This window comes from Stigmatopora argus, chromosome 2 (genome assembly GCF_051989625.1).
Source record: "Stigmatopora argus isolate UIUO_Sarg chromosome 2, RoL_Sarg_1.0, whole genome shotgun sequence".
Taxonomy (NCBI): domain Eukaryota; kingdom Metazoa; phylum Chordata; class Actinopteri; order Syngnathiformes; family Syngnathidae; genus Stigmatopora; species Stigmatopora argus.
Genome location: NC_135388.1, coordinates 7,031,069 through 7,058,333, shown reverse-complemented (window position 1 = coordinate 7,058,333; position 27,265 = coordinate 7,031,069). Strand labels below are relative to the sequence as shown.

Here is a 27,265-nt window from a genome sequence, read left to right as displayed (position 1 = left end):
GTTCCCCACATACGAAATAACCGTCTGACCTATCCGATCTTGCCGCGCAGATTTAAAGAGGAACGAGTACACGCCCGACCAGGCGTCCGCTCGGGGGGCGGACCCAAGAAGCCGCACCAATCAATGAGCCTGATGTCGCTAAAATCGATCGATCGATCAATCAATCAATTGACTGGACTGGAAGGATTGCGTTTCCACAGAAACGGTCTGTGTCAAAACGCCATTCTTTTTGCATGAGCAGGTACATTATTATTTATTGACGTTTATTTTTTGATGTCGCCTTCTTTTGAGAGATTCTACGTCATATGAAATCCAAGTGCATTGTCTATCTGTTACAGCATCGGTGCGTTTATCTCGGACTTAATGAAATCATGTTGTTGTTTTTAAGAAGAAAAAAAGGGCAGATTGCAATGCAAGTTTTCCAAGACATCCTCCTTTCGTGTCATTTTATTCCAGAGTGTGTCCGCCCTTGAGAGAGTTTTTATTATTCCAAAGGTACGATTGTAATATCTTTGTCATCACTTGTCAATAAGCGCAGACAGATGGAATCGACTGTATCTTATAGATACTATTATCTGCATGAACTGCTTTGTCATCTTATATTCAGGGCACACTTGAAGGGTATTACTCTATACGTTTTGTACTCAACATCGTTTTAAACAAATAAAATCTCAAACTCCAGGTCATTGTGGCGTTTGTTTATCAAATGTCAGCTGTCCACGCACTGGGAATTGTCGCCTGTGGACGTCCAGTTTTTTTTGAACTGGGAGGGTCGGTAGCAAACCGAGTTCAAATGGAATTGCCGTTAATTGTTTGCAATTGTAAAATGATCTGATTTAAGTCCAATTTGCAGGGTGTGGAAGAAGGGTAAAAAGTTAAAAATAGCGCAATGCTTTGAATTTGCCTGCTTAGGCCGAATCTGCTGCTTTCGGAGGGTTTCTCAAGTTATTTTTGTGGATGTTATTTTAAATCCGTCAATATTTTTTGTGCTTTTTCTTTAAAAGGAAGAAAATGAAAGTTTTTCTTTTCTTTCACTTTCAATATGAGCAAATGTAATTAGTTTACTCTGGAGTTTGACTATTATCTAAAAGCATACCTGTCAACCTCTGCCGATAACTGCCCTTATAAATGATTATGATTCCCCTTACAAACCCCCCAAATAACCTTACAAACACCGTACGACGAGTCGTACGGTGTTTGTAAGGTTTTTTGGGGGCTTTGTAAGGGGAATCATAATCATTTATAAGGGCAGTTATCGGCAGAGGTTGACAGGTATGTAAAAGTAATTCATTCTGTATTATGATATAATATTTATAGCACTTGGAAGAAAGTCCGATTTCACAGAGTACTTTTTTTAAAAGCTAAACCAGAGGTTCTTTTTTTTTTCTCCATGTTGAGTTGAAAGAAAGAAAACAGGAAATAGCTCACATTGCTCTTCAAAGTGGCCCAAGCGGTTTTGTTGCCTCATTAGGCCCTCCCACTGGGTGTGTCATTTCTCATCATAAAAAGGAAAAGAACGAACGTGACTTTGCATTTTGTTCAGCTTGTCAACAGGAACGTCGCTCGTTGGTCAGCCCAAAAAAAATGGAAAAAGTAAAACTGGTCAAAGTTGCCATTGAGTACTGGTAAGTTGCCTCCTCTACTTTTGATGGTCGAGTTATTGTTGTTGTTGTTGTTGTTGACGATGAGGAGAAAGCCTCACTTGTAATCTTTGTGTTTCAGCGGCGGATGAGGTTACAAACCAAGATTCCGGAAGCTTGCTGACGAGCTTCAGAAGGAGTTTGGTAACAATGTCGATGTCAGCGGAGAAACTGGGAGGCGCAGTATGTTTTATCTTTGCTATGTCATCGGTTTAATTTGAAAAGAATGCTCGTGAAGATGGCAAAATATGGAACAATTCTATAAATTATTATGAAAAAGCTAATGAGGTTTAAAGAAAAAAAAGTCTTTTCTTTCACGAATTAGCGAATCCATTTAAAGTCCCCCAAAAATCCGATCACTGCAAGACAAATTTAGAAAGCAAATGGAATAAATGGCAAAAAAAAAAAATAATGTAAAAATGACTCTTTCAAGTGTAGCCACTTTTAGAAGTACGACTTGAAAATCCAGCCTCCACCAATTTGCAATTAGTAAATTCTTGCGTGTTTACGTACCAATTTTTAAACAATGAATGTGAATGGCTAGTTTCTAACAACATTGTACGAATCCTCATGGCGCCTGCAGGCAGTTTCGAGGTGGTGGTGGATGGAGAAACGATCTTCTCCAAGCTGAAATCGGGACACTTCCCGTCTGATGCGGATAAGCAGGCGGTAAACCACGCTCACTTATTTGGAACTTGTTTGCGTTCTTTTGTCTCTACTCATCCCTGATCTCTCTTCCTGCAGATCATAAAATACATCAAGGCGATTCTCGCCAGCGGAAAGTAGATGAACTGGTGAGTCCACAAAAAAAAGGCCTTTAGTCATTTTGGTTCTCAAGGTCACTTTTTTTTCTTCAAAAACGACCATGTATAGTAAGGTTTTTTTTTTATCTCACAAAAAAGACTATGTATAATAAGTATTGTTTTCACGCAAAAAAGACTATATAATATGGCTTTATTTTATTTTTTTAAATGACCATGCATAGTAAGGCTTTTTTCTTAAAAAGTGACCATGTGTAGTAAGGCTTTTTAAAAAAATGACCATGCATAGTAAGGCTTTTTTCTTAAAAAAAAACGCCATAGTATAGTAAGGCTTTTTTCTTAAAAAAAAAAAACGCCATAGTATAGTATGGCTTCTTTCTTTACAAAACGACATAGTATAGTATGGCCTTTTTCTTAAAAAAAAACCGACATAGTATAGTAAGGCTTTTCTTTAAAAAATGACAGTATAATATGGCTTTTTTCTTAAAAAACGACAATATAGTATGTTTTTTTCTTAAAAAAAACGCCATAGTATAGTAAGGCTTTTTTCTTTAAAAAAAAACGCCATAGTATAGTATGGCTTCTTTCTTTACAAAACGACATAGTATAGTATGGCCTTTTTCTTAAAAAAAAAACGACATAGTATAGTAAGGCTTTTCTTTAACAAATGACAGTATAATATGGCTTTTTTCTTAAAAAACGACAATATAGTATGTTTTTTTCTTAAAAAAACGACATAGTATAGTATGGCATTTTTCTTAAAAAACGACATAGTATAGTATGGCTTTTTTCTTTAAAAAACGACATGGTATAGTAAGGCTTTTTTCCCCTCAAAAAATGACCATGTATAGTAAGGCTTTTTCCCCCTCAAAAAATGACCATGTATAGTAAGGCAATATTTCTTAAAGAAACACCATGTATAGTAAGGCTTTTTTTAAAGAAAACGACACAGTATAGTATGGCTTTTTTCTTAAAAAAACGACATAGTATAGTATGGCTTTTTTCTTAAAAAACGACATAGTATAGTATGCCATTTTTCTTTTAAAAACGACATAGTATAGTATGCCATTTTTCTTTAAAAAAACGACATAGTATAGCATGGCATTTTTCTTAAACAAAAACGACATAGTATAGTATGCCATTTTTCTTTAAAAAACGACATAATATAGTATGGCATTTTTCTTTTAAAAACGACATAGTATAGTAAGGCTTTTTTCTTTTAAAAAACGACATGGTATAGTAAGGCTTTTTTCCCCTCAAAAAATGACCATGTATAGTAAGGCTTTTTCCCCCTCAAAAAATGACCATGTATAGTAAGGCAATATTTCTTAAAGAAACACCATGTATAGTAAGGCTTTTTTTAAAGAAAACGACACAGTATAATATGGCTTTTTTATTAAACGACAATATAGTATGGCTTTTTTCTTAAAAAACGACATAGTATAGTATGCCATTTTTCTTTAAAAAACGTCATAGTATAGCATGGCATTTTTCTTAAACAAAAACGACATAGTACAGCATGGCATTTTTCTTAAAAAAACGACATAGTATGGCATTTTTCTTTTAAAAACGACATAGTATAGTATGGCTTTTTTCTTAAAAAAAACGACATAGTATAGTAAGGCTTTTTTCTTTTAAAAACGACATAGTATAGCATGGCATTTTTCTTAAAAAAAACGACATAGTATATATAGTATGGCATTTTTCTTAAAAAAACGACATAGTATAGTTGCAATTTTTCTTTAAAAAACGACATAGTATAGCATGGCATTTTTCTTAAACAAAAACGACATAGTATAGTATGGCATTTTTCTTAAAAAAACGACATAGTATCGTATGGCATTTTTCTTTTAAAAACGACATAGTATAGTATGCCATTTTTCTTTAAAAAAACGACATAGCATGGCATTTTTCTTAAACAAAAACGACATAGTATAGTATGGCATTTTTCTTTAAAAAACGACAGTATAGTATGGCATTTTTCTTTTAAAAACGACATAGTATAGTAAGGCTTTTTTCTTTTAAAAAACGACATGGTATAGTAAGGCTTTTTTCCCCTCAAAAAATGACCATGTATAGTAAGGCTTTTTCCCCCTCAAAAAATGACCATGTATAGTAAGGCAATATTTCTTAAAGAAACACCATGTATAGTAAGGCTTTTTTTAAAGAAAACGACACAGTATAATATGGCTTTTTTATTAAACGACAATATAGTATGGCTTTTTTCTTAAAAAACGACATAGTATAGTATGCCATTTTTCTTTAAAAAACGTCATAGTATAGCATGGCATTTTTCTTAAACAAAAACGACATAGTATAGCATGGCATTTTTCTTAAAAAAACGACATAGTATGGCATTTTTCTTTTAAAAACGACATAGTATAGTATGGCTTTTTTCTTAAAAAAAACGACATAGTATAGTAAGGCTTTTTTCTTTTAAAAACGACATAGTATAGCATGGCATTTTTCTTAAAAAAAAACGACATAGTATATATAGTATGGCATTTTTCTTAAAAAAACGACATAGTATAGTATGCAATTTTTCTTTAAAAAACGACATAGTATAGCATGGCATTTTTCTTAAACAAAAACGACATAGTATAGTATGGCATTTTTCTTAAAAAAACGACATAGTATCGTATGGCATTTTTCTTTTAAAAACGACATAGTATAGTATGCCATTTTTCTTTAAAAAAACGACATAGCATGGCATTTTCCTAAACAAAAACGACATAGTATAGTATGGCATTTTTCTTTAAAAAACGACAGTATAGTATGGCATTTTTCTTTTAAAAACGACATAGTATAGTAAGGCTTTTTTCTTTTAAAAAACGACATGGTATAGTAAGGCTTTTTTCCCCTCAAAAAATGACCATGTATAGTAAGGCTTTTTCCCCCTCAAAAAATGACCATGTATAGTAAGGCAATATTTCTTAAAGAAACACCATGTATAGTAAGGCTTTTTTTAAAGAAAACGACACAGTATAATATGGCTTTTTTATTAAACGACAATATAGTATGGCTTTTTTCTTAAAAAAACGACATAGTATAGTATGCCATTTTTCTTTAAAAAACGTCATAGTATAGCATGGCATTTTTCTTAAACAAACGACATAGTATAGTATGGCATTTTTCTTTTAAAAACGACATAGTATAGTATGGCTTTTTTCTTAAAAAAAACGACATAGTATAGTAAGGCTTTTTTCTTTTAAAAACGACATAGTATAGCATGGCATTTTTCTTAAACAAAAACGACATAGTATAGTATGGCATTTTTCTTAAAAAAACGACATAGTATAGTATGCCATTTTTCTTTAAAAAACGACATAGTATAGCATGGCATTTTTCTTAAACAAAAACGACATAGTATAATATGGCATTTTTCTTAAAAAAACAACATAGTATAGTATGGCATTTTTCTTTTAAAAACGACATAGTATAGTATGGCATTTTTCTTTTAAAAACGACATAGTATAGTATGGCTTTTTTCTTAAAAAACGACATAGTATAGTATGCCATTTTTCTTTAAAAAACGACATAGTATAGCATGGCATTTTTCTTAAACAAAAACGACATAGTATAGTATGGCATTTTTCTTTTAAAAACGACATAGTTTAGTATGGCTTTTTTCTTTTAAAAACGACATAGTATAGCATGGCATTTTTCTTAAACAAAAACGACAGTATAGTATGGCATTTTTCTTAAAAAACGACATAGTATAGTATGCCATTTTTCTTTAAAAAACGACATAGTATAGCATGGCATTTTTCTTAAACAAAAACGACATAGTATAGTATGGCATTTTTCTTTTAAAAACGACATAGTATAGTATGGCTTTTTTCTTAAAAAAACGTCATAGTATAGCATGGCATTTTTCTTAAACAAAAACGACAGTATAGTATGGCATTTTTCTTAAAAAAACGACATAGTATAGTATGGCTTTTTTCTTAAAAAACGACATAGTATAGCATGGTATTTTTCTTAAACAAAAACGACATAGTATAGTATGGCATTTTTATTAAAAAAACGACATAGTATAGCATGGCATTTTTCTTAAACAAAAACGACAGTATAGTATGGCATTTTTCTTAAAAAAACGACATAGTATAGTATGGCTTTTTTCTTAAAAAACGACATAGTATAGTATGCCATTTTTCTTTAAAAAACGACATAGTATAGCATGGCATTTTTCTTAAACAAAAACGACATAGTATAGTATGGCATTTTTCTTAAAAAAACGACATAGTATAGTATGGCATTTTTCTTTTAAAAACGACATAGTATAGTATGGCTTTTTTCTTAAAAAACGACATATTATAGTATGGCATTTTTCTTAAAAAAACGACATAGTATAGTATGCCATTTTTCTTTCAAAAAACGACATGGTATAGCATGGCATTTTTCTTAAACAAAAACGACATAGTATAGTATGGCATTTTTCTTAAAAAAACGACATAGTATAGTATGGCATTTTTCTTTTAAAAACGACATACTATAGTATGGCTTTTTTCTTAAAAAAACGACAGTATAGTATGGCTTTTTTCTTAAAAAACGACATAGTATAGTATGCCATTTTTCTTTAAAAAACGACATAGTATAGCATGGCATTTTTCTTAAACAAAAACAACATAGTATAGTATGGCATTTTTCTTAAAAAAACGACATAGTATAGTATGGCATTTTTCTTAAAAAAACGACATAGTATAGCATGGCATTTTTCTTAAACAAAAACAACATAGTATAGTATGGCATTTTTCTTAAAAAAACGACATAGTATAGTATGCCATTTTTCTTTAAAAAACGACATAGTATAGCATGGCATTTTTCTTAAACAAAAACGACATAGTATAGTATGGCATTTTTCTTAAAAAAACGACATAGTATAGTATGCCATTTTTCTTTAAAAAACGACATAGTATAGCATGGCATTTTTCTTAAACAAAAACGACATAGTATAGTATGCCATTTTTCTTTAAAAAACGACATAGTATAGCATGGCATTTTTCTTAAACAAAAACGACATAGTATAGTATGGCATTTTTCTTAAAAAAACCACCTAGTATAGTATGGCTTTTTTCTTAAAAAAACGACACAGTATAGTATGGCTTTTTTCTTAAAAAACGACATAGTATAAAATGCCATTTTTCTTTAAAAAACGACATAGTATAGTATGGCATTTTTCTTTTAAAAACGACATAGTATAGTATGGCTTTTTTCTTAAAAAACGACATAGTATAGTATGCCATTTTTCTTTAAAAAACGACATAGTATAGCATGGCATTTTTCTTAAACAAAAACGACATAGTATAGTATGGCATTTTTCTTTTAAAAATGACATAGTTTAGTATGGCTTTTTTCTTTTAAAAACGACATAGTATAGCATGGCATTTTTCTTAAACAAAAACGACATAGTATAGTATGGCATTTTTCTTAAAAAACGACATAGTATAGTATGCCATTTTTCTTAAACAAAAACGACATAGTATAGTATGGCATTTTTCTTTTAAAAACGACATAGTTTAGTATGGCTTTTTTCTTTTAAAAACGACATAGTATAGCATGGCATTTTTCTTAAACAAAAACGACATAGTATAGTATGGCATTTTTCTTAAAAAAACGACATAGTATAGTATGCCATTTTTCTTTAAAAAAACGACATAGTACAGCATGGCATTTTTCTTAAACAAAAACGACATAGTATAGTATGGCATTTTTCTTAAAAAAACAACATAGTATAGTATGGCATTTTTCTTTTAAAAACGACATAGTATAGTATGGCTTTTTTCTTTAAAAAACGACATAGTATAGTATGGCTTTTTTCTTAAAAAACGACATAGTATAGTATGGCTTTTTTCTTAAAAAAACGACATAGTATAGTATGGCTTTTTTCTTAAAAAACGACATAGTATAGTATGCCATTTTTCTTTAAAAAAACGACATAGTATAGCATGGCATTTTTCTTAAACAAAAACGACATAGTATAGTATGGCATTTTTCTTAAAAAAACGACATAGTATAGCATGGCATTTTTCTTAAACAAAAACGACATAGTATAGTATGCCATTTTTCTTTTACAAACGACATAGTTTAGTATGGCTTTTTTCTTTTAAAAACGACATAGTATAGCATGGCATTTTTCTTAAACAAAAACGACATAGTATAGTATGGCATTTTTCTTAAAAAACGACATAGTATAGTATGCCATTTTTCTTTAAAAAACGACATAGTATAGCATGGCATTTTTCTTAAACAAAAACGACATAGTATAGTATGGCATTTTTCTTTTAAAAACGACATAGTATAGTATGGCTTTTTTCTTAAAAAAACGACATAGTATAGTATGCCATTTTTCTTTAAAAAACGACATAGTATAGCATGGCATTTTTCTTAAACAAAAACGACATAGTATATAGTATGGCATTTTTCTTAAAAAAAAACGACATAGTATAGCATGGCATTTTTCTTAAACAAAAACGACATAGTATAGTATGGCATTTTTTCTTAAAAAAACGACATAGTATAGCATGGCATTTTTCTTAAAAAAACGACATAGTATAGTATGGCTTTTTTCTTAAAAAAACGACATAGTATAGTATGGCTTTTTTCTTAAAAAACGACATAGTATAGCATGGCATTTTTCTTAAACAAAAACGACATAGTATAGCATGGCATTTTTCTTAAACAAAAACGACATAGTATATAGTATGGCATTTTTCTTAAAAAACGACATAGTATAGCATGGCATTTTTTCTTAAACAAAAACGACATAGTATAGTATGGCATTTTTTCTTAAAAAAACGACATAGTATAGCATGGCATTTTTCTTAAAAAAACGACATAGTATAGTATGGCTTTTTTCTTAAAAAAACGACATAGTATAGTATGGCTTTTTTCTTAAAAAACGACATAGTATAGTATGCCATTTTTCTTTAAAAAACGACATAGTATAGCATGGCATTTTTCTTAAACAAAAACGACATAGTATAGTATGGCATTTTTTCTTAAAAAAACGACATAGTATAGTATGGCTTTTTTCTTAAAAAAACGACATAGTATAGTATGGCTTTTTTCTTAAAAAAACGACATAGTATAGTATGGCTTTTTTCTTAAAAAACGACATAGTATAGTATGCCATTTTTCTTTAAAAAACGACATAGTATAGCATGGCATTTTTCTTAAACAAAAACGACATAGTATAGTATGGCATTTTTCTTAAAAAAACGACATAATATAGCATGGCATTTTTCTTAAACAAAAACGACATAGTATAGTATGGCATTTTTATTAAAAAACGACATAGTATAGTATGGCTTTTTTCTTAAAAAAACGACATAGTATAGTATGGCTTTTTTCTTTAAAAAACGACATAGTATAGCATGGCATTTTTCTTAAACAAAAACGACATAGTATAGTATGGCATTTTTTCTTAAAAAAACGACATAGTATAGTATGCCATTTTTCTTTAAAAAACGACATAGTATAGCATGGCATTTTTCTTAAAAAAACGACATAGTATAGTATGGCATTTTCTTTTAAAAACGACATAGTATAGTATGGCTTTTTTCTTAAAAAAACGACATAGTATAGTATGGCTTTTTTCTTAAAAAACGACAGTATAAAATGCCATTTTTCTTTAAAAAAACGACATAGTATAGCATGGCATTTTTCTTAAACAAAAACGACATAGTATAGTATGGCATTTTTCTTAAAAAAACAACATAGTATAGTATGGCATTTTTCTTTTAAAAACGACATAGTATAGTATGGCTTTTTTCTTAAAAAAACGACATAGTATAGTATGGCTTTTTTCTTAAAAAACGACATAGTATAGTATGCCATTTTTCTTTAAAAAACGACATAGTATAGCATGGCATTTTTCTTAAACAAAAACGACATAGTATAGTATGGCATTTTTCTTAAAAAAACGACATAGTATAGCATGGCATTTTTCTTAAACAAAAACGACAGTATAGTATGGCATTTTTCTTAAAAAAACGACATAGTATAGTATGGCTTTTTTCTTAAAAAAACGACATAGTATAGTATGGCTTTTTTCTTAAAAAACGACATAGTATAGTATGCCATTTTTCTTTAAAAAACGACATAGTACAGCATGGCATTTTTCTTAAACAAAAACGACATAGTATAGTATGGCATTTTTTCTTAAAAAAACGACATAGTATAGTTTGCCATTTTTCTTTAAAAAACGACATAGTATAGCATGGCATTTTTCTTAAACAAAAACGACATAGTATAGTATGGCTTTTTTCTTTTAAAAACGACATAGTATAGTATGGCTTTTTTCTTAAAAAACGACAGTATAAAATGACATTTTTCTTTAAAAAACGACATAGTATAGCATGGCATTTTTCTTAAAAAAACGACATAGTATAGTATGCCATTTTTCTTTAAAAAACGACATAGTATAGCATGGCATTTTTCTTAAACAAAAACGACATAGTATAGTATGGCATTTTTCTTAAAAAAACAACATAGTATAGTATGGCATTTTTCTTTTAAAAACGACATAGTATAGTATGGCTTTTTTCTTAAAAAAACGACATAGTATAGTATGGCTTTTTTCTTAAAAAACGACATAGTATAGTATGCCATTTTTCTTTAAAAAACGACATAGTATAGCATGGCATTTTTCTTAAACAAAAACGACATAGTATAGTATGCCATTTTTCTTTAAAAAACGACCTAGTATAGCATGGCATTTTTCTTAAACAAAAACGACATAGTATAGTATGGCATTTTTCTTAAAAAAACGACATAGTATAGTATGGCTTTTTTCTTAAAAAAACGACATAGTATAGTATGGCTTTTTTCTTAAAAAAACGACATAGTATAGTATGCCATTTTTCTTTAAAAAACGACATAGTATAGCATGGCATTTTTCTTAAACAAAAACGACATAGTATAGTATGGCATTTTTCTTAAAAAAACGACATTTTTTTAAGAAAAAAGCCATACTATACTATGTCGTTTTTTTAAGAAAAAAGCCATACTATACTATGTCGTTTTTAAAAGAAAAATGCCATACTATACTATGTCGTTTTTTAAAGAAAATTGCCATACTATACTATGTCGTTTTTTTAAGAAAAATGCCATACTATACTATGTCGTTTTTGTTTAAGAAAAATGCCATGCTATACTATGTCGTTTTTCAAAGAAAAATGGCATACTATACTATGTCGTTTTTTAAGAAAAAAGCCATACTATACTATGTCGTTTTTAAAAGAAAAATGCCATATTATACTATGTTGTTTTTTTAAGAAAAATGCCATACTATACTATATCGTTTTTGTTTAAGAAAAATGCCATGCTATACTATGTCGTTTTTTAAAGAAAAATGGCATACTATACTATGTCGTTTTTTAAGAAAAAAGCCATACTATACTGTCGTTTTTTTAAGAAAAAAGCCATACTATAGTATGTCGTTTTTAAAAGAAAAATGCCATACTATACTATGTCGTTTTTTTAAGAAAAATGCCATACTATACTATGTCGTTTTTGTTTAAGAAAAATGCCATGCTATACCATGTCGTTTTTTGAAAGAAAAATGGCATACTATACTGTCGTTTTTTTAAGAAAAATGCCATACTATAATATGTCGTTTTTTAAGAAAAAAGCCATACTATACTATGTCGTTTTTAAAAGAAAAATGCCATACTATACTATGTCGTTTTTTTAAGAAAAATGCCATACTATACTATGTCGTTTTTGTTTAAGAAAAATGCCATGCTATACTATGTCGTTTTTTAAAGAAAAATGGCATACTATACTATGTCGTTTTTGTTTAAGAAAAATGCCATGCTATACTATGTCGTTTTTTAAAGAAAAATGGCATACTATTCTATGTCGTTTTTTAAGAAAAATGCCATGCTATACTATGTCGTTTTTTAAAGAAAAATGGCATACTATACTATGTCGTTTTTTAAGAAAAATGCCATACTATACTATGTTGTTTTTGTTTAAGAAAAATGCCATGCTATACTATGTCGTTTTTAAAAGAAAAAAGCCATACTAAACTATGTCGTTTTTAAAAGAAAAATGCCATACTATACTATGTCGTTTTTGTTTAAGAAAAATGCCATGCTATACTATGTGTGTTTTAAAGAAAAATGGCATACTATACTATGTCGTTTTTTAAGAATAAAGCCATACTATACTATGTCGTTTTTTTAAGAAAAAAGCCATACTATACTATGTCGTTTTTTTAAGAAAAATGCCATACTATACTATGTCGTTTTTTAAAGAAAAATGGCATACTATACTATGTCGATTTTTTAAGAAAAATGCCATACTATACTATGTCGTTTTTGTTTAAGAAAAATGCCATGCTATACTATGTCGTTTTTTAAAGAAAAATGGCATTTTATACTGTCGTTTTTTAAGAAAAAAGCCATACTATACTATGTCGTTTTTTTAAGAAAAAAGCCATACTATACTATGTCGTTTTTAAAAGAAAAATGCCATACTATACTATGTCGTTTTTGTTTAAGAAAAAAGCCATGCTATACTATGTCGTTTTTTAAAGAAAAATGGCATACTATACTATGTCGTTTTTTAAGAATAAAGCCATACTATACTATGTCGTTTTTTTAAGAAAAAAGCCATACTATACTATGTCGTTTTTAAAAGAAAAATGCCATACTATACTGTTGTTTTTTTAAGAAAAATGCCATACTATACTATGTCGTTTTTGTTTAAGAAAAATGCCATGCTATACTATGTCGTTTTTTAAAGAAAAATGGCATACTATACTATGTCGTTTTTTTAAGAAAAATGCCATACTATACTATGTCGTTTTTGTTTAAGAAAAATGCCATGCTATACTATGTCGTTTTTTAAAGAAAAATGGCATTTTATAATGTCGTTTTTTAAGAAAAAAGCCATACTATACTATGTCGTTTTTTTAAGAAAAAAGCCATACTATACTATGTCGTTTTTAAAAGAAAAATGCCATACTATACTATGTCGTTTTTTTAAGAAAAATGCCATACTATACTATGTCGTTTTTGTTTAAGAAAAATGCCATGCTATACTATGTCGTTTTTTTAAAGAAAAATGGCATTTTATACTGTCGTTTTTTAAGAAAAAAGCCATACTATACTATGTCGTTTTTTAAAGAAAAATGGCATACTATACTATGTCGTTTTTTTAAGAAAAAAGCCATACTATACTATGTCGTTTTTTTAAGAAAAATGCCATACTATACTATGTCGTTTTTTTAAGAAAAATGCCATACTATACTAGGTCGTTTTTTTAAGAAAAATGCCATGCTATACTAGGTCGTTTTTTTAAGAAAAATGCCATACTATACTATGTCGTTTTTTAAAGAAAAATGGCATACTATACTATGTCGTTTTTTTAAGAAAAATGCCATACTATACTATGTCGTTTTTTTAAGAAAAATGCCATACTATACTATGTCGTTTTTGTTTAAGAAAAATGCCATGCTATACTATGTCGTTTTTTAAAGAAAAATGGCATACTATACTATGTCGTTTTTTAAGAAAAAAGCCATACTATACTATGTCGTTTTTTTTAAGAAAAAAGCCATACTATACTATGTCGTTTTTAAAAGAAAAATGCCATACTATACTATGTCGTTTTTTAAAGAAAAATGCCATACTATACTATGTCGTTTTTTTAAGAAAAATGCCATACTATACTATGTCGTTTTTGTTTAAGAAAAATGCCATGCTATACTATGTCGTTTTTTAAAGAAAAATGGCATACTATACTATGTCGTTTTTTAAGAAAAAAGCCATACTATACTATGTGGTTTTTTAAGAAAAAAGGCATACTATACTATGTCGTTTTTGTTTAAGAAAAATGCCATGCTATACTATGTCGTTTTTTAAAGAAAAATGGCATACTATACTATGTCGTTTTTTAAGAAAAAAGCCATACTATACTGTCGTTTCTTTAAGAAAAAAGCCATACTATAGTATGTCGTTTTTAAAAGAAAAATGCCATACTATACTATGTCGTTTTTTTAAGAAAAATGCCATACTATACTATGTCGTTTTTTTAAGAAAAATGCCATACTATAATATGTCGTTTTTTAAGAAAAAAGCCATACTATACTATGTCGTTTTTAAAAGAAAAATGCCATACTATACTATGTCGTTTTTTTAAGAAAAATGCCATGCTATACTATGTCGTTTTTTAAAGAAAAATGGCATACTATACTATGTCGTTTTTTAAGAAAAAAGCCATACTATACTATGTCGTTTTTTTAAGAAAAAAGCCATACTATACTATGTCGTTTTTAAAAGAAAAATGCCATACTATACTATGTTGTTTTTTTAAGAAAAATGCCATACTATACTATATCGTTTTTGTTTAAGAAAAATGCCATGCTATACTATGTCGTTTTTTAAAGAAAAATGGCATTTTATACTGTCGTTTTTTAAGAAAAAAGCCATACTATACTATGTCGTTTTTAAAAAAAAAAGCCATACTATACTATGTCGTTTTTAAAAGAAAAATGCCATACTATACTATGTCGTTTTTTTAAGAAAAATGCCATACTATACTATGTCGTTTTTGTTTAAGAAAAATGCCATGCTATACTATGTCGTTTTTTAAAGAAAAATGGCATACTATTCTATGTCGTTTTTTAAGAAAAATGCCATGCTATACTATGTCGTTTTTTAAAGAAAAATGGCATACTATACTATGTCGTTTTTTAAGAAAAATGCCATACTATACTATGTCGTTTTTGTTTAAGAAAAATGCCATGCTATACTATGTCGTTTTTAAAAGAAAAAAGCCATGCTATACTATGTCGTTTTTTAAAGAAAAATGGCATACTATACTATGTCGTTTTTTAAGAATAAAGCCATACTATACTATGTCGTTTTTTTAAGAAAAAAGCCATACTATACTATGTCGTTTTTAAAAGAAAAATGCCATACTATACTATGTTGTTTTTTTAAGAAAAATGCCATACTATACTATGTCGTTTTTGTTTAAGAAAAATGCCATGCTATACTATGTCGTTTTTTAAAGAAAAATGGCATACTATACTATGTCGATTTTTTAAGAAAAATGCCATACTATACTATGTCGTTTTTTTAAGAAAAAAGCCATACTATACTATGTCGTTTTTAAAAGAAAAATGCCATTCTATACTATGTCGTTTTTGTTTAAGAAAAATGCCATGCTATACTATGTCGTTTTTTAAAGAAAAATGGCATACTATACTATGTCGTTTTTTAAGAATAAAGCCATACTATACTATGTCGTTTTTTAAGAAAAAAGCCATACTATACTATGTCGTTTTTAAAAGAAAAATGCCATACTATACTATGTTGTTTTTTTAAGAAAAATGCCATACTATACTATGTCGTTTTTGTTTAAGAAAAATGCCATGCTATACTATGTCGTTTTTTAAAGAAAAATGGCATTTTATAATGTCGTTTTTTAAGAAAAAAGCCATACTATATTATGTCGTTTTTGTTTAAGAAAAATGCCATGCTATACTATGTCGTTTTTTAAAGAAAAATGGCATTTTATACTGTCGTTTTTTAAGAAAAAAGCCATACTATACTATGTCGTTTTTTTAAGAAAAAAGCCATACTATACTATGTCGTTTTTAAAAGAAAAATGCCATACTATACTATGTCGTTTTTGTTTAAGAAAAATGCCATGCTATACTATGTCGTTTTTTAAAGAAAAATGGCATACTATACTATGTCGTTTTTTAAGAATAAAGCCATACTATACTATGTCGTTTTTTTAAGAAAAAAGCCATACTATACTATGTCGTTTTTAAAAGAAAAATGCCATACTATACTATGTTGTTTTTTTAAGAAAAATGCCATACTATACTATGTCGTTTTTGTTTAAGAAAAATGCCATGCTATACTATGTCGTTTTTTAAAGAAAAATGGCATTTTATAATGTCGTTTTTTAAGAAAAAAGCCATACTATACTATGTCGTTTTTGTTTAAGAAAAATGCCATGCTATACTATGTCGTTTTTTAAAGAAAAATGGCATTTTATAATGTCGTTTTTTAAGAAAAAAGCCATACTATACTATGTCGTTTTTTTAAGAAAAAAGCCATACTATACCATGTCGTTTTTAAAAGAAAAATGCCATACTATACTATGTCGTTTTTTTTAAGAAAAAAGCCATACTATACTATGTCGTTTTTTAAAGAAAAATGGCATACTATACTATGTCGTTTTTTAAGAAAAAAGCCATACTATACTATGTCGTTTTTTTAAGAAAAATGCCATACTATACTATGTCGTTTTTGTTTAAGAAAAATGCCATGCTATACTAGGTCGTTTTTTTTAAGAAAAATGCCATACTATACTATGTCGTTTTTGTTTAAGAAAAATGCCATGCTATACTAGGTCGTTTTTTAAAGAAAAATGGCATACTATACTATGTCGTTTTTTTAGGAAAAATGCCATACTATACTATGTCGTTTTTGTTTAAGAAAAATGCCATGCTATACTATGTCGTTTTTTAAAGAAAAATGGCATACTATACTATGTCGTTTTTTAAGAAAAAAGCCATACTATACTATGTCGTTTTTTTTTAAGAAAAAAGCCATACTATACTATGTCGTTTTTAAAAGAAAAATGCCATACTATACTATGTCGTTTTTTAAAGAAAAATGCCATACTATACTATGTCGTTTTTTTAAGAAAAATGCCATACTATACTATGTCGTTTTTGTTTAAGAAAAATGCCATGCTATACTATGTCGTTTTTTAAAGAAAAATGGCATACTATACTATGTCGTTTTTTAAGAAAAAAGCCATACTATACTATGTCGTTTTTTAAGAAAAAAGCCATACTATACTATGTCGTTTTTAAAAGAAAAATGCCATACTATACTATGTTGTTTTTTTAAGAAAAATGCCATACTATACTATATCGTTTTTGTTTAAGAAAAATGCCATGCTATACTATGTCGTTTTTTAAAGAAAAATGGCATTTTATACTGTCGTTTTTTAAGAAAAAAGCCATACTATACTATGTCGTTTTTTTTAAAAAAAAAGCCATACTATACTATGTCGTTTTTAAAAGAAAAATGCCATACTATACTATGTCGTTTTTTTAAGAAAAATGCCATACTATACTATGTCGTTTTTGTTTAAGAAAAATGCCATGCTATACTATGTCGTTTTTTAAGAAAAATGCCATGCTATACTATGTCGTTTTTAAAAGAAAAAAGCCATACTAAACTACGTCGTTTTTAAAAGAAAAATGCCATACTATACTATGTCGTTTTTGTTTAAGAAAAATGCCATGCTATACCATGTCGTTTTTTGAAAGAAAAATGGCATACTATACTATGTCGTTTTTTTAAGAAAAATGCCATACTATGTCGTTTTTTAAGAAAAAAGCCATACTATACTATGTCGTTTTTAAAAGAAAAATGCCATACTATATATACTATGTCGTTTTTGTTTAAGAAAAATGCCATGCTATACTATGTCGTTTTTTAAAGAAAAATGGCATACTATACTATGTCGTTTTTTTAAGAAAAATGCCATACTATACTATGTCGTTTTTGTTTAAGAAAAATGCCATACTATACTATGTCGTTTTTTAAAGAAAAATGGCATACTATACTATGTCGTTTTTTTTAAGAAAAATGCCATACTATACCATGTCGTTTTTGTTTAAGAAAAATGCCATGCTATACTAGGTCGTTTTTTAAAGAAAAATGGCATACTATACTATGTCGTTTTTTAAGAAAAAAGCCATACTATACTATGTCGTTTTTAAAAGAAAAAAGCCATACTATACTATGTCGTTTTTAAAAGAAAAATGCCATACTATACTATGTCGTTTTTTAAAGAAAAATGCCATACTATACTATGTCGTTTTTTTAAGAAAAATGCCATACTATACTATGTCGTTTTTGTTTAAGAAAAATGCCATGCTATACTATGTCGTTTTTCAAAGAAAAATGGCATACTATACTATGTCGTTTTTTAAGAAAAAAGCCATACTATACTATGTCGTTTTTTTAAGAAAAAAGCCATACTATACTATGTCGTTTTTAAAAGAAAAATGCCATACTATACTATGTTGTTTTTTTAAGAAAAATGCCATACTATACTATATCGTTTTTGTTTAAGAAAAATGCCATGCTATACTATGTCGTTTTTTAAAGAAAAATGGCATACTATACTATGTCGTTTTTTAAGAAAAAAGCCATACTATACTGTCGTTTTTTTAAGAAAAAAGCCATACTATAGTATGTCGTTTTTAAAAGAAAAATGCCATACTATACTATGTCGTTTTTTTAAGAAAAATGCCATACTATACTATGTCGTTTTTGTTTAAGAAAAATGCCATGCTATACCATGTCGTTTTTTGAAAGAAAAATGGCATACTATACTATGTCGTTTTTTTAAGAAAAATGCCATACTATAATATGTCGTTTTTTAAGAAAAAAGCCATACTATACTATGTCGTTTTTAAAAGAAAAATGCCATACTATACTATGTCGTTTTTTTAAGAAAAATGCCATACTATACTATGTCGTTTTTGTTTAAGAAAAATGCCATGCTATACTATGTCGTTTTTTAAAGAAAAATGGCATACTATACTATGTCGTTTTTTAAGAAAAAAGCCATACTATACTATGTCGTTTTTTTAAGAAAAAAGCCATACTATACTATGTCGTTTTTAAAAGAAAAATGCCATACTATACTATGTTGTTTTTTTAAGAAAAATGCCATACTATACTATATCGTTTTTGTTTAAGAAAAATGCCATGCTATACTATGTCGTTTTTTTAAAGAAAAATGGCATTTTATACTGTCGTTTTTTAAGAAAAAAGCCATACTATACTATGTCGTTTTTTAAAAAAAAAAGCCATACTATACTATGTCGTTTTTAAAAGAAAAATGCCATACTATACTATGTCGTTTTTTTAAGAAAAATGCCATACTATACTATGTCGTTTTTGTTTAAGAAAAATGCCATGCTATACTATGTCGTTTTTTAAAGAAAAATGGCATACTATTCTATGTCGTTTTTTAAGAAAAATGCCATGCTATACTATGTCGTTTTTTAAAGAAAAATGGCATACTATACTATGTTGTTTTTTAAGAAAAATGCCATACTATACTATGTCGTTTTTGTTTAAGAAAAATGCCATGCTATACTATGTCGTTTTTAAAAGAAAAAAGCCATACTAAACTATGTCGTTTTTAAAAGAAAAATGCCATACTATACTATGTCGTTTTTGTTTAAGAAAAATGCCATGCTATACTATGTCGTTTTTTAAAGAAAAATGGCATACTATACTATGTCGTTTTTTAAGAATAAAGCCATACTATACTATGTCGTTTTTTTAAGAAAAAAGCCATACTATACTATGTCGTTTTTAAAAGAAAAATGCCATACTATACTATGTTGTTTTTTTAAGAAAAATGCCATACTATACTATGTCGTTTTTGTTTAAGAAAAATGCCATGCTATACTATGTCGTTTTTTAAAGAAAAATGGCATACTATACTATGTCGTTTTTTAAGAAAAAAGCCATACTATACTATGTCGTTTTTTTTAAGAAAAAAGCCATACTATACTATGTCGTTTTTAAAAGAAAAATGCCATACTATACTATGTCGTTTTTTAAAGAAAAATGCCATACTATACTATGTCGTTTTTTTAAGAAAAATGCCATACTATACTATGTCGTTTTTGTTTAAGAAAAATGCCATGCTATACTATGTCGTTTTTTAAAGAAAAATGGCATACTATACTATGTCGTTTTTTAAGAAAAAAGCCATACTATACTATGTCGTTTTTAAAAGAAAAATGCCATACTATACTATGTCGTTTTTTTAAGAAAAATGCCATACTATACTATGTCGTTTTTGTTTAAGAAAAATGCCATGCTATACTATGTCGTTTTTTAAAGAAAAATGGCATACTATACTATGTCGTTTTTTAAGAAAAAAGCCATACTATACTATGTCGTTTTTTTAAGAAAAAAGCCATACTATACTATGTCGTTTTTAAAAGAAAAATGCCATACTATACTATGTTGTTTTTTTAAGAAAAATGCCATACTATACTATATCGTTTTTGTTTAAGAAAAATGCCATGCTATACTATGTCGTTTTTTTAAAGAAAAATGGCATTTTATACTGTCGTTTTTTAAGAAAAAAGCCATACTATACTATGTCGTTTTTTTAAAAAAAAAGCCATACTATACTATGTCGTTTTTAAAAGAAAAATGCCATACTATACTATGTCGTTTTTTTAAGAAAAATGCCATACTATACTATGTCGTTTTTGTTTAAGAAAAATGCCATGCTATACTATGTCGTTTTTTAAAGAAAAATGGCATACTATTCTATGTCGTTTTTTAAGAAAAATGCCATGCTATACTATGTCGTTTTTTAAAGAAAAATGGCATACTATACTATGTTGTTTTTTAAGAAAAATGCCATACTATACTATGTCGTTTTTGTTTAAGAAAAATGCCATGCTATACTATGTCGTTTTTAAAAGAAAAAAGCCATACTAAACTATGTCGTTTTTAAAAGAAAAATGCCATACTATACTATGTCGTTTTTGTTTAAGAAAAATGCCATGCTATACTATGTCGTTTTTTAAAGAAAAATGGCATACTATACTATGTCGTTTTTTAAGAATAAAGCCATACTATACTATGTCGTTTTTTTAAGAAAAAAGCCATACTATACTATGTCGTTTTTAAAAGAAAAATGCCATACTATACTATGTTGTTTTTTTAAGAAAAATGCCATACTATACTATGTCGTTTTTGTTTAAGAAAAATGCCATGCTATACTATGTCGTTTTTTAAAGAAAAATGGCATACTATACTATGTCGTTTTTTAAGAAAAAAGCCATACTATACTATGTCGTTTTTTTTAAGAAAAAAGCCATACTATACTATGTCGTTTTTAAAAGAAAAATGCCATACTATACTATGTCGTTTTTTAAAGAAAAATGCCATACTATACTATGTCGTTTTTTTAAGAAAAATGCCATACTATACTATGTCGTTTTTGTTTAAGAAAAATGCCATGCTATACTATGTCGTTTTTTAAAGAAAAATGGCATACTATACTATGTCGTTTTTTAAGAAAAAAGCCATACTATACTATGTCGTTTTTTAAGAAAAAAGCCATACTATACTATGTCGTTTTTAAAAGAAAAATGCCATACTATACTATGTTGTTTTTTTAAGAAAAATGCCATACTATACTATATCGTTTTTTTTTAAGAAAAATGCCATGCTATACTATGTCGTTTTTTAAAGAAAAATGGCATTTTATACTGTCGTTTTTTAAGAAAAAAGCCATACTATACTATGTCGTTTTTTAAAAAAAAAAAGCCATACTATACTATGTCGTTTTTTTAAGAAAAATGCCATACTATACTATGTCGTTTTTTTAAGAAAAATGCCATACTATACTATGTCGTTTTTTAAAGAAAAATGGCATACTATACTATGTCGTTTTTTTAAGAAAAATGCCATACTATACTATGTCGTTTTTGTTTAAGAAAAATGCCATACTATACTATGTCGTTTTTTAAAGAAAAATGGCATACTATACTATGTCGTTTTTTTTAAGAAAAATGCCATACTATACCATGTCGTTTTTGTTTAAGAAAAATGCCATGCTATACTGTCGTTTTTAAAAGAAAAAAGCCATACTATACTATGTCGTTTTTAAAAGAAAAATGCCATACTATACTATGTCGTTTTTTAAAGAAAAATGCCATGCTATACTATGTCGTTTTTTAAAGAAAAATGGCATACTATACTATGTCGTTTTTTAAGAAAAAAGCCATACTATATTGTCGTTTAAGAAAAAAAGCCATATTATACTGTGTCGTTTTCTTTAAAAAAAGCCTTACTATACATGGTGTTTCTTTAAGAAATATTGCCTTACTATACATGGTCATTTTTTGAGGGGAAAAAAGCCTTACTATACATGGTCGTATTTTTAAAAAAGCCTTACTATACATGGTGTTTCTTTAAGAAATATTGCCTTACTATACATGGTCATTTTTTGAGAAAAAAAGCCTTACTATACCATGTCGTTTTTTAAAGAAAAAAGCCTTACTATACTATGTCGTTTTTTTAAGAAAAAAGCCATACTATACTATGTCGGTATAGTAAGGCTTTTTCCCCCTCAAAAAAATGACCATGTGTAGTAAGGCAATATTTCTTAAAGAAACACCATGTATAGTAAGGCTTTTTTTAAAGAAAACGACACAGTATAATATTGCTTTTTTCTTAAACGACAATATAGTATGGCTTTTTTCTTAAAAAAACGACATAGTATAGTATGCCATTTTTGTTTAAAAAACGACATAGTATAGCAAGGCATTTTTCTTAAACAAAAACGACATAGTATAGTATGGCATTTTTCTTAAAAAAACGACATAGTATATTATGGCATTTTTCTTAAAAAAACGACATAGTATAGTAAGGCTTTTTTCTTTAAAAAACGACATGGTATAGTAAGGCTTTTTTCCCCTCAAAAAATGACCATGTATAGTAAGGCAATATTTCTTAAAGAAACACCATGTATAGTAAGGCTTTTTTTTAAATATGACCATGTATAGTAAGGCTTTTTTCTTTAAAAAAAACGACATGGTATAGTATGGCTTTTTTCTTTAAAAAACGACATAGTATAGTAAGGCTTTTCTTTAAAAAATGACAGTATAATATGGCTTTTTTCTAAAACGACATAGTATGGTATGATATTTCTCTTAAAAAACGACATACTATAGTAAGGCTTTTTTATTTAAAAAAAAAAAAGACATTATAGTAAGTTTTTTTTCTTCCAAGATAAACAATCGCAATCAGCCTTTGAGCATTGAAAAATCGCCGTTAGTCGTAGGTTTTCGTATGGTGTGCTCACCCCATCTAGCGATAGTGATTCGAAGTGCACTTACTGTAAATTGTACCTGCAGATGGGAAGTGGCAGAGCATGATGGGAAGGTCTCCCGAGAAACCAGCAGCTGACGCTCCTCCTTTTAATGACCGTGCACGCTGAAAACTTTCAAGAGTGTGCCACGTGATGCCCGAGGAGGTCGTCTGCTGATCTGGAGTCTGCGGAAGCTGTGCTCATCGTGACCGTCTGCCTGATGCTTGCTTACCTTATATCGTGCATTCGCTGCTGCTGCTGCTGCTGCTGCTTCGACGCCGGAAGACGCCAACCACCGATAATGTCTATTGTCACCGGGAGTCTTTTTTCACGTTTTTTCATCCTTTGCTGTATTTGCGGTGCATGGTGGGATATTTCCACAGTAGTCCCGCCTTTTTCCCAACGTACCGCAAAACGTGAAAAAAACTGATCATATTTTGGCCTAACATTTTGGAACTGCTTCATGTTTTGAGATGCGTTAAATTCAAATAAACTGCAGCTTTTCAGCTTGATTGAATATAGCCTTGTGTTTTGCATTTCCTTGACTTTTTTCCATCCCTTTTTCTTTTCTATACTTCGTTTTTTCTATTCCACTTTTTTTTCCCATATTTACATCCTTTTTTCTACACCTCTTTCCCATTTTTCACTTTTTTCCAAAAGGGAATAGTGGCATAGAAAAAGGGTTGGAAAAAAGAGGAACATAAGAGGTATAGGAAAAAAAGGCAAAATAGAGAAAAAGAGGTCTAGAAAAAAGGAAAAAGGTTCTAACAAAAGAGGTGCACAAAAGGGAGATGAAAAAAGGGTAGGAAAACAAGAGGTATATAAAAGGGGGAGTTATAGAAAAAAAGGCATGAAAAATGGGTATAGAAAAGATGGAAAAAAATGGAAGAGTGGTATAGAAAAAAGGGTTGGAAAAAAGAAACATAAAAAAGGCAAAATGGGGAAAAAGGTGATAATATCAAGAGAGGTGCAGAAAAGGGGATGAAAAAAGGGTAGGAAAACGAGGTATAGAAAAAAGGAATGGAAAAATGGGAGTTATAGAAAAAAAGGCTCTAGAAAAACGGGATGAAAAATGGAAAAAAGGGTATAGAAAAGATGAAAAAAATGGAAGAGTGGCATAGAAAAAAAGGGAACATAAAAAAGGATGGAAAAACAATATAGAAAAAAAAGAGGTATAGGGAAAAAAAGCTATAGAAAAAGGGATGGAAAATGAGAAAGAGGTATAGAAAAAGGCAAAATGGGCAAAAGGGTCTAGAAAAAGGAAAAAGGTTATAACAAAAGAGGTGGGAAAAAAAGGGGAGATGAAAAAAGGGTAGGAACACAAGAGGTATAGAAAAAGGGATGGAAAATGGGAGTCATAGAAAAAAGGCATGAAAAATGGAAAAAAGGGGTATAGAAAAGATGGGAAAAAAATGCAAGATACCATAGAAAAAAAGGGTTGGAAAAAAGAGTAACATAAAACAGGATGGAAAATGAGAAAGAGGTATAGAAAAAAAGGAAAAGGTGATAATATCAAAAGAGGTGCAGAAAAAGGGAGATGAAAAAAAGGGTAGGAAAACAAGAGGTATAGAAAAAGGGAAGGAAAAAATTATGGCAAAGAAGAGGTATAAAAAGGAATGGAAAAGTGGGAGTTATAGACAAAAGGCATGAAAAAAATGGGTCTAGAAAAACAGGATGAAAAATTGAAAAAAAGGGGTACAGAAAAGATGGAAAAAAATGGAAATAGGGGATAAAAGGAGGGAAGGGATAAAGGTATAAACAATTGAAAAAAATATCTGGGAAAATATGGATGGAACAAAGTGCTGAAAACATCAAAGAGGGTGATTAAAGCGGAATATTTGGTAAGTAGAGGTAACACTCACTGTATTTTTGACCTTCCTCGACCCAGCGTCCTTTGTTAGCTAACTGGAAGGATGAATGGAATCGCCACCTCAACACTTTGGTGTGTATATTTTAATGACTTTATACAAAGGCTGGAAAACAAAGGTCAAACAAACTGCGTGTGGAGATAAATTAGAAGGAAGCATATGTACAGTCGGCGTGGGTCGGGCGCCGCCGCCGCGGCTCACTCGCCGGCATTGGAACCGGAATCTGAAAAACAAAAATCCCCGGGTGGAACGCTGGCCACAACGGGCAGGGTCAAGCTACTCACTCTTTCCGTCGCAGGCCACAATCTTGACCTTGTCCACCTTGACCAGGTCGGTGACTTCTCGGAACTCCACGTCGTTCAGCACGAACGTCCACACGTTGTCGCAAAAGCGGTAAGTGTTCAGCGAACCCTGGAAGACCACGGCGAGCCATCGGAATTTTGCGCCGCCGATCAGGTCGGTCCGCTCCATAAAGAGGGGCCGGAGAGAAACCCAAAAATCTCACCTTGAAGTTGACGCGGTTGCGAACACGGTTGGCCAGCGCCGTGTTGATGGCTTTGTCAAACTGAAGAAGAACCTGCAGAGCCAACTGGGGCGTGATCTGCTGCGTCTATGTAATGCAAACACATCCAAACATTTAAAGATGAGCAAATAGGTTTGGGTTTTTTTTGGTTTTTTTTTGCCTGCCTTGATTCCTGCACGCAAGCGGTGCCATTTCAAACTTGTACTTGACTAGCAAATGACAACATTAACATTTTGGCGATTTTCACATGTAAACGCAGAAGACAGATCATTTAACCTAGAAACACTGAGGTAATGACTTTTGGGGGGGGTGTCAATTCAAATGCCAACTATTTACAAGGGCTTTAACACAAAGTGTTAATAGTTAAGAAAAGGTTACAGTTCGGGCTGAATGATATAGTCCCAGGGGCTATTTAGCCGGTAACCTATTATTTTACATTGAGTGAATGGGGGATTTTCTAAACCATTCAACCAATCTTATTGAAATTTGATGTTATTGCCAATTGATAGATTTTAACGTTGGGTGAATAGGGATTCAATGACTATTATTTAGGCAGTGGCTCCGTAGCCGTAGTTTCTTACTATTTACCCCACACAGAATTCTTACTGGCTAAATAGCCATATGGGGCTATTTGACCGGTTACCGGCTAAATAGCCCATGGGACTATTTGACCGGTTATCGGCTAAATAGCCCATGGGACTATTTGACCGGTTACCGGCTAAATAGCCCATGGGACTATTTGACCGGTTACCGGCTAAGGAGCCACTGCCATGAAAACATGCAATTTGATATTACTTTTACATTTGTGAACAGAATCCCATAACACTTAAAATTGACAACCATCTCTACAAACGGGGAGTATTGTAGTCAATATTAATTCATCACAGTTTAAAAAATATGTATAAAAAAGTGGAAAAACCCACGCCATCCACCTTATACATAACTATCTACACAAGTACTGTATAGAGACGTACGATTCTTTCCTTTTGAGTTTTGCATGAGATCACGCAGGAATCTTCCACATCCAATATGGCGTATACGTTGACGTAGAATAAGCAAAGGCCCAACCGCTCAACGAGGCGTCAACAGTTCCAACAACAAAACTAACAAAACACCAAGGCGTGACTACGAATTCCGGAAATGTGTCTAATTATCAACGCGTACTCAAAAAAGGCATTTGTTTCCTTCTCGCCAACGTCGTTGGCACGCACGCCCGCCTAACGAAAGCTAACTAGCATTAGCCGGGCTCGTCACCTGAATTAGCTCGTCCAGACTCTCCTGAAGGCTGTTTCCCAGCGTGGTGTTCCTGTACAACTGGTAGGCCATGCTTGCCACGAACAAAAAGGAAAGGCTGGCGGAAAAAAAACACACAATAACAAAAAAATTGAGCTCACGGGAGGAGAAAAAACGGCGAGGGGAAGGTTGGCTATTCCAAGGGAGTCCGTCTAGCCTGTGCTGGTTACTGCGCATGCGCAACTACGGCAGGTTCAGTGGTACAAAATAATACACCATCTTGCCTAAATGACGTTTATCTGGAATGTAAACTAATAAATAAATAACTTATGC

General features: G+C 30.1%; 2 protein-coding genes and 1 long non-coding RNA gene across 4 annotated transcripts in view; 2 read left to right on the top strand and 1 right to left on the bottom strand.

Annotated features, from left to right (window-relative positions):
• The window catches only part of LOC144091489 (transient receptor potential cation channel subfamily M member 7-like), a 32,415-nt gene extending 31,734 nt beyond the window's left edge, over positions 1 to 681 (top strand). For both annotated transcript variants that reach the window (XM_077623871.1, XM_077623859.1), the window contains exon 40: positions 51 to 681. In XM_077623871.1, the coding sequence (XP_077479997.1) occupies positions 51 to 127 (77 nt within the window). In that variant the 3' untranslated portion in view covers positions 128 to 681. The remainder of the gene's footprint in view (positions 1 to 50) is intronic.
• A 775-nt stretch (positions 682 to 1,456) lies between these two features.
• Positions 1,457 to 23,825, top strand: LOC144093207 (uncharacterized). Its single transcript, XR_013306227.1, has 5 exons — positions 1,457 to 1,625; positions 1,723 to 1,823; positions 2,224 to 2,309; positions 2,385 to 2,434; positions 23,355 to 23,825. It is a non-coding gene; the product is annotated as an uncharacterized LOC144093207 (long non-coding RNA).
• Positions 23,826 to 25,246: 1,421 nt separating this feature from the next.
• gtf2a2 (general transcription factor IIA, 2) lies at positions 25,247 to 27,185 on the bottom strand. Its single transcript, XM_077590299.1, has 4 exons — positions 26,954 to 27,185; positions 25,682 to 25,786; positions 25,461 to 25,587; positions 25,247 to 25,399 (listed from the first exon to the last, which is right to left on the bottom strand). The coding sequence occupies exons 1-4, from the start codon at positions 27,167 to 27,169 to the stop codon at positions 25,374 to 25,376; spliced, it is 474 nt and encodes a 157-aa protein (XP_077446425.1). The 5' UTR covers positions 27,170 to 27,185; the 3' UTR covers positions 25,247 to 25,373.
• Between the last annotated feature and the right edge of the window lie 80 nt (positions 27,186 to 27,265).

What these genes read in the sequence shown, in the direction of transcription:
- gtf2a2 (XM_077590299.1), bottom strand. Translation starts at nt 27,169, where the DNA reads ATGCGCAGTAACCAGCACAGGCTAGACGGACTCCCTTGGAATAGCCAA. An exon ending in GTCTGGACGAGCTAATTCAG is followed by an intron (nt 25,787 to 26,953) that starts GTGACGAGCCCG and finishes TGCATTACATAG; the next exon opens with ACGCAGCAGATCACGCCCCA. An exon ending in TGTGGCCTGCGACGGAAAGA is followed by an intron (nt 25,400 to 25,460) that starts GTGAGTAGCTTG and finishes TTTGTTTTTCAG; the next exon opens with ATTCCGGTTCCAATGCCGGC.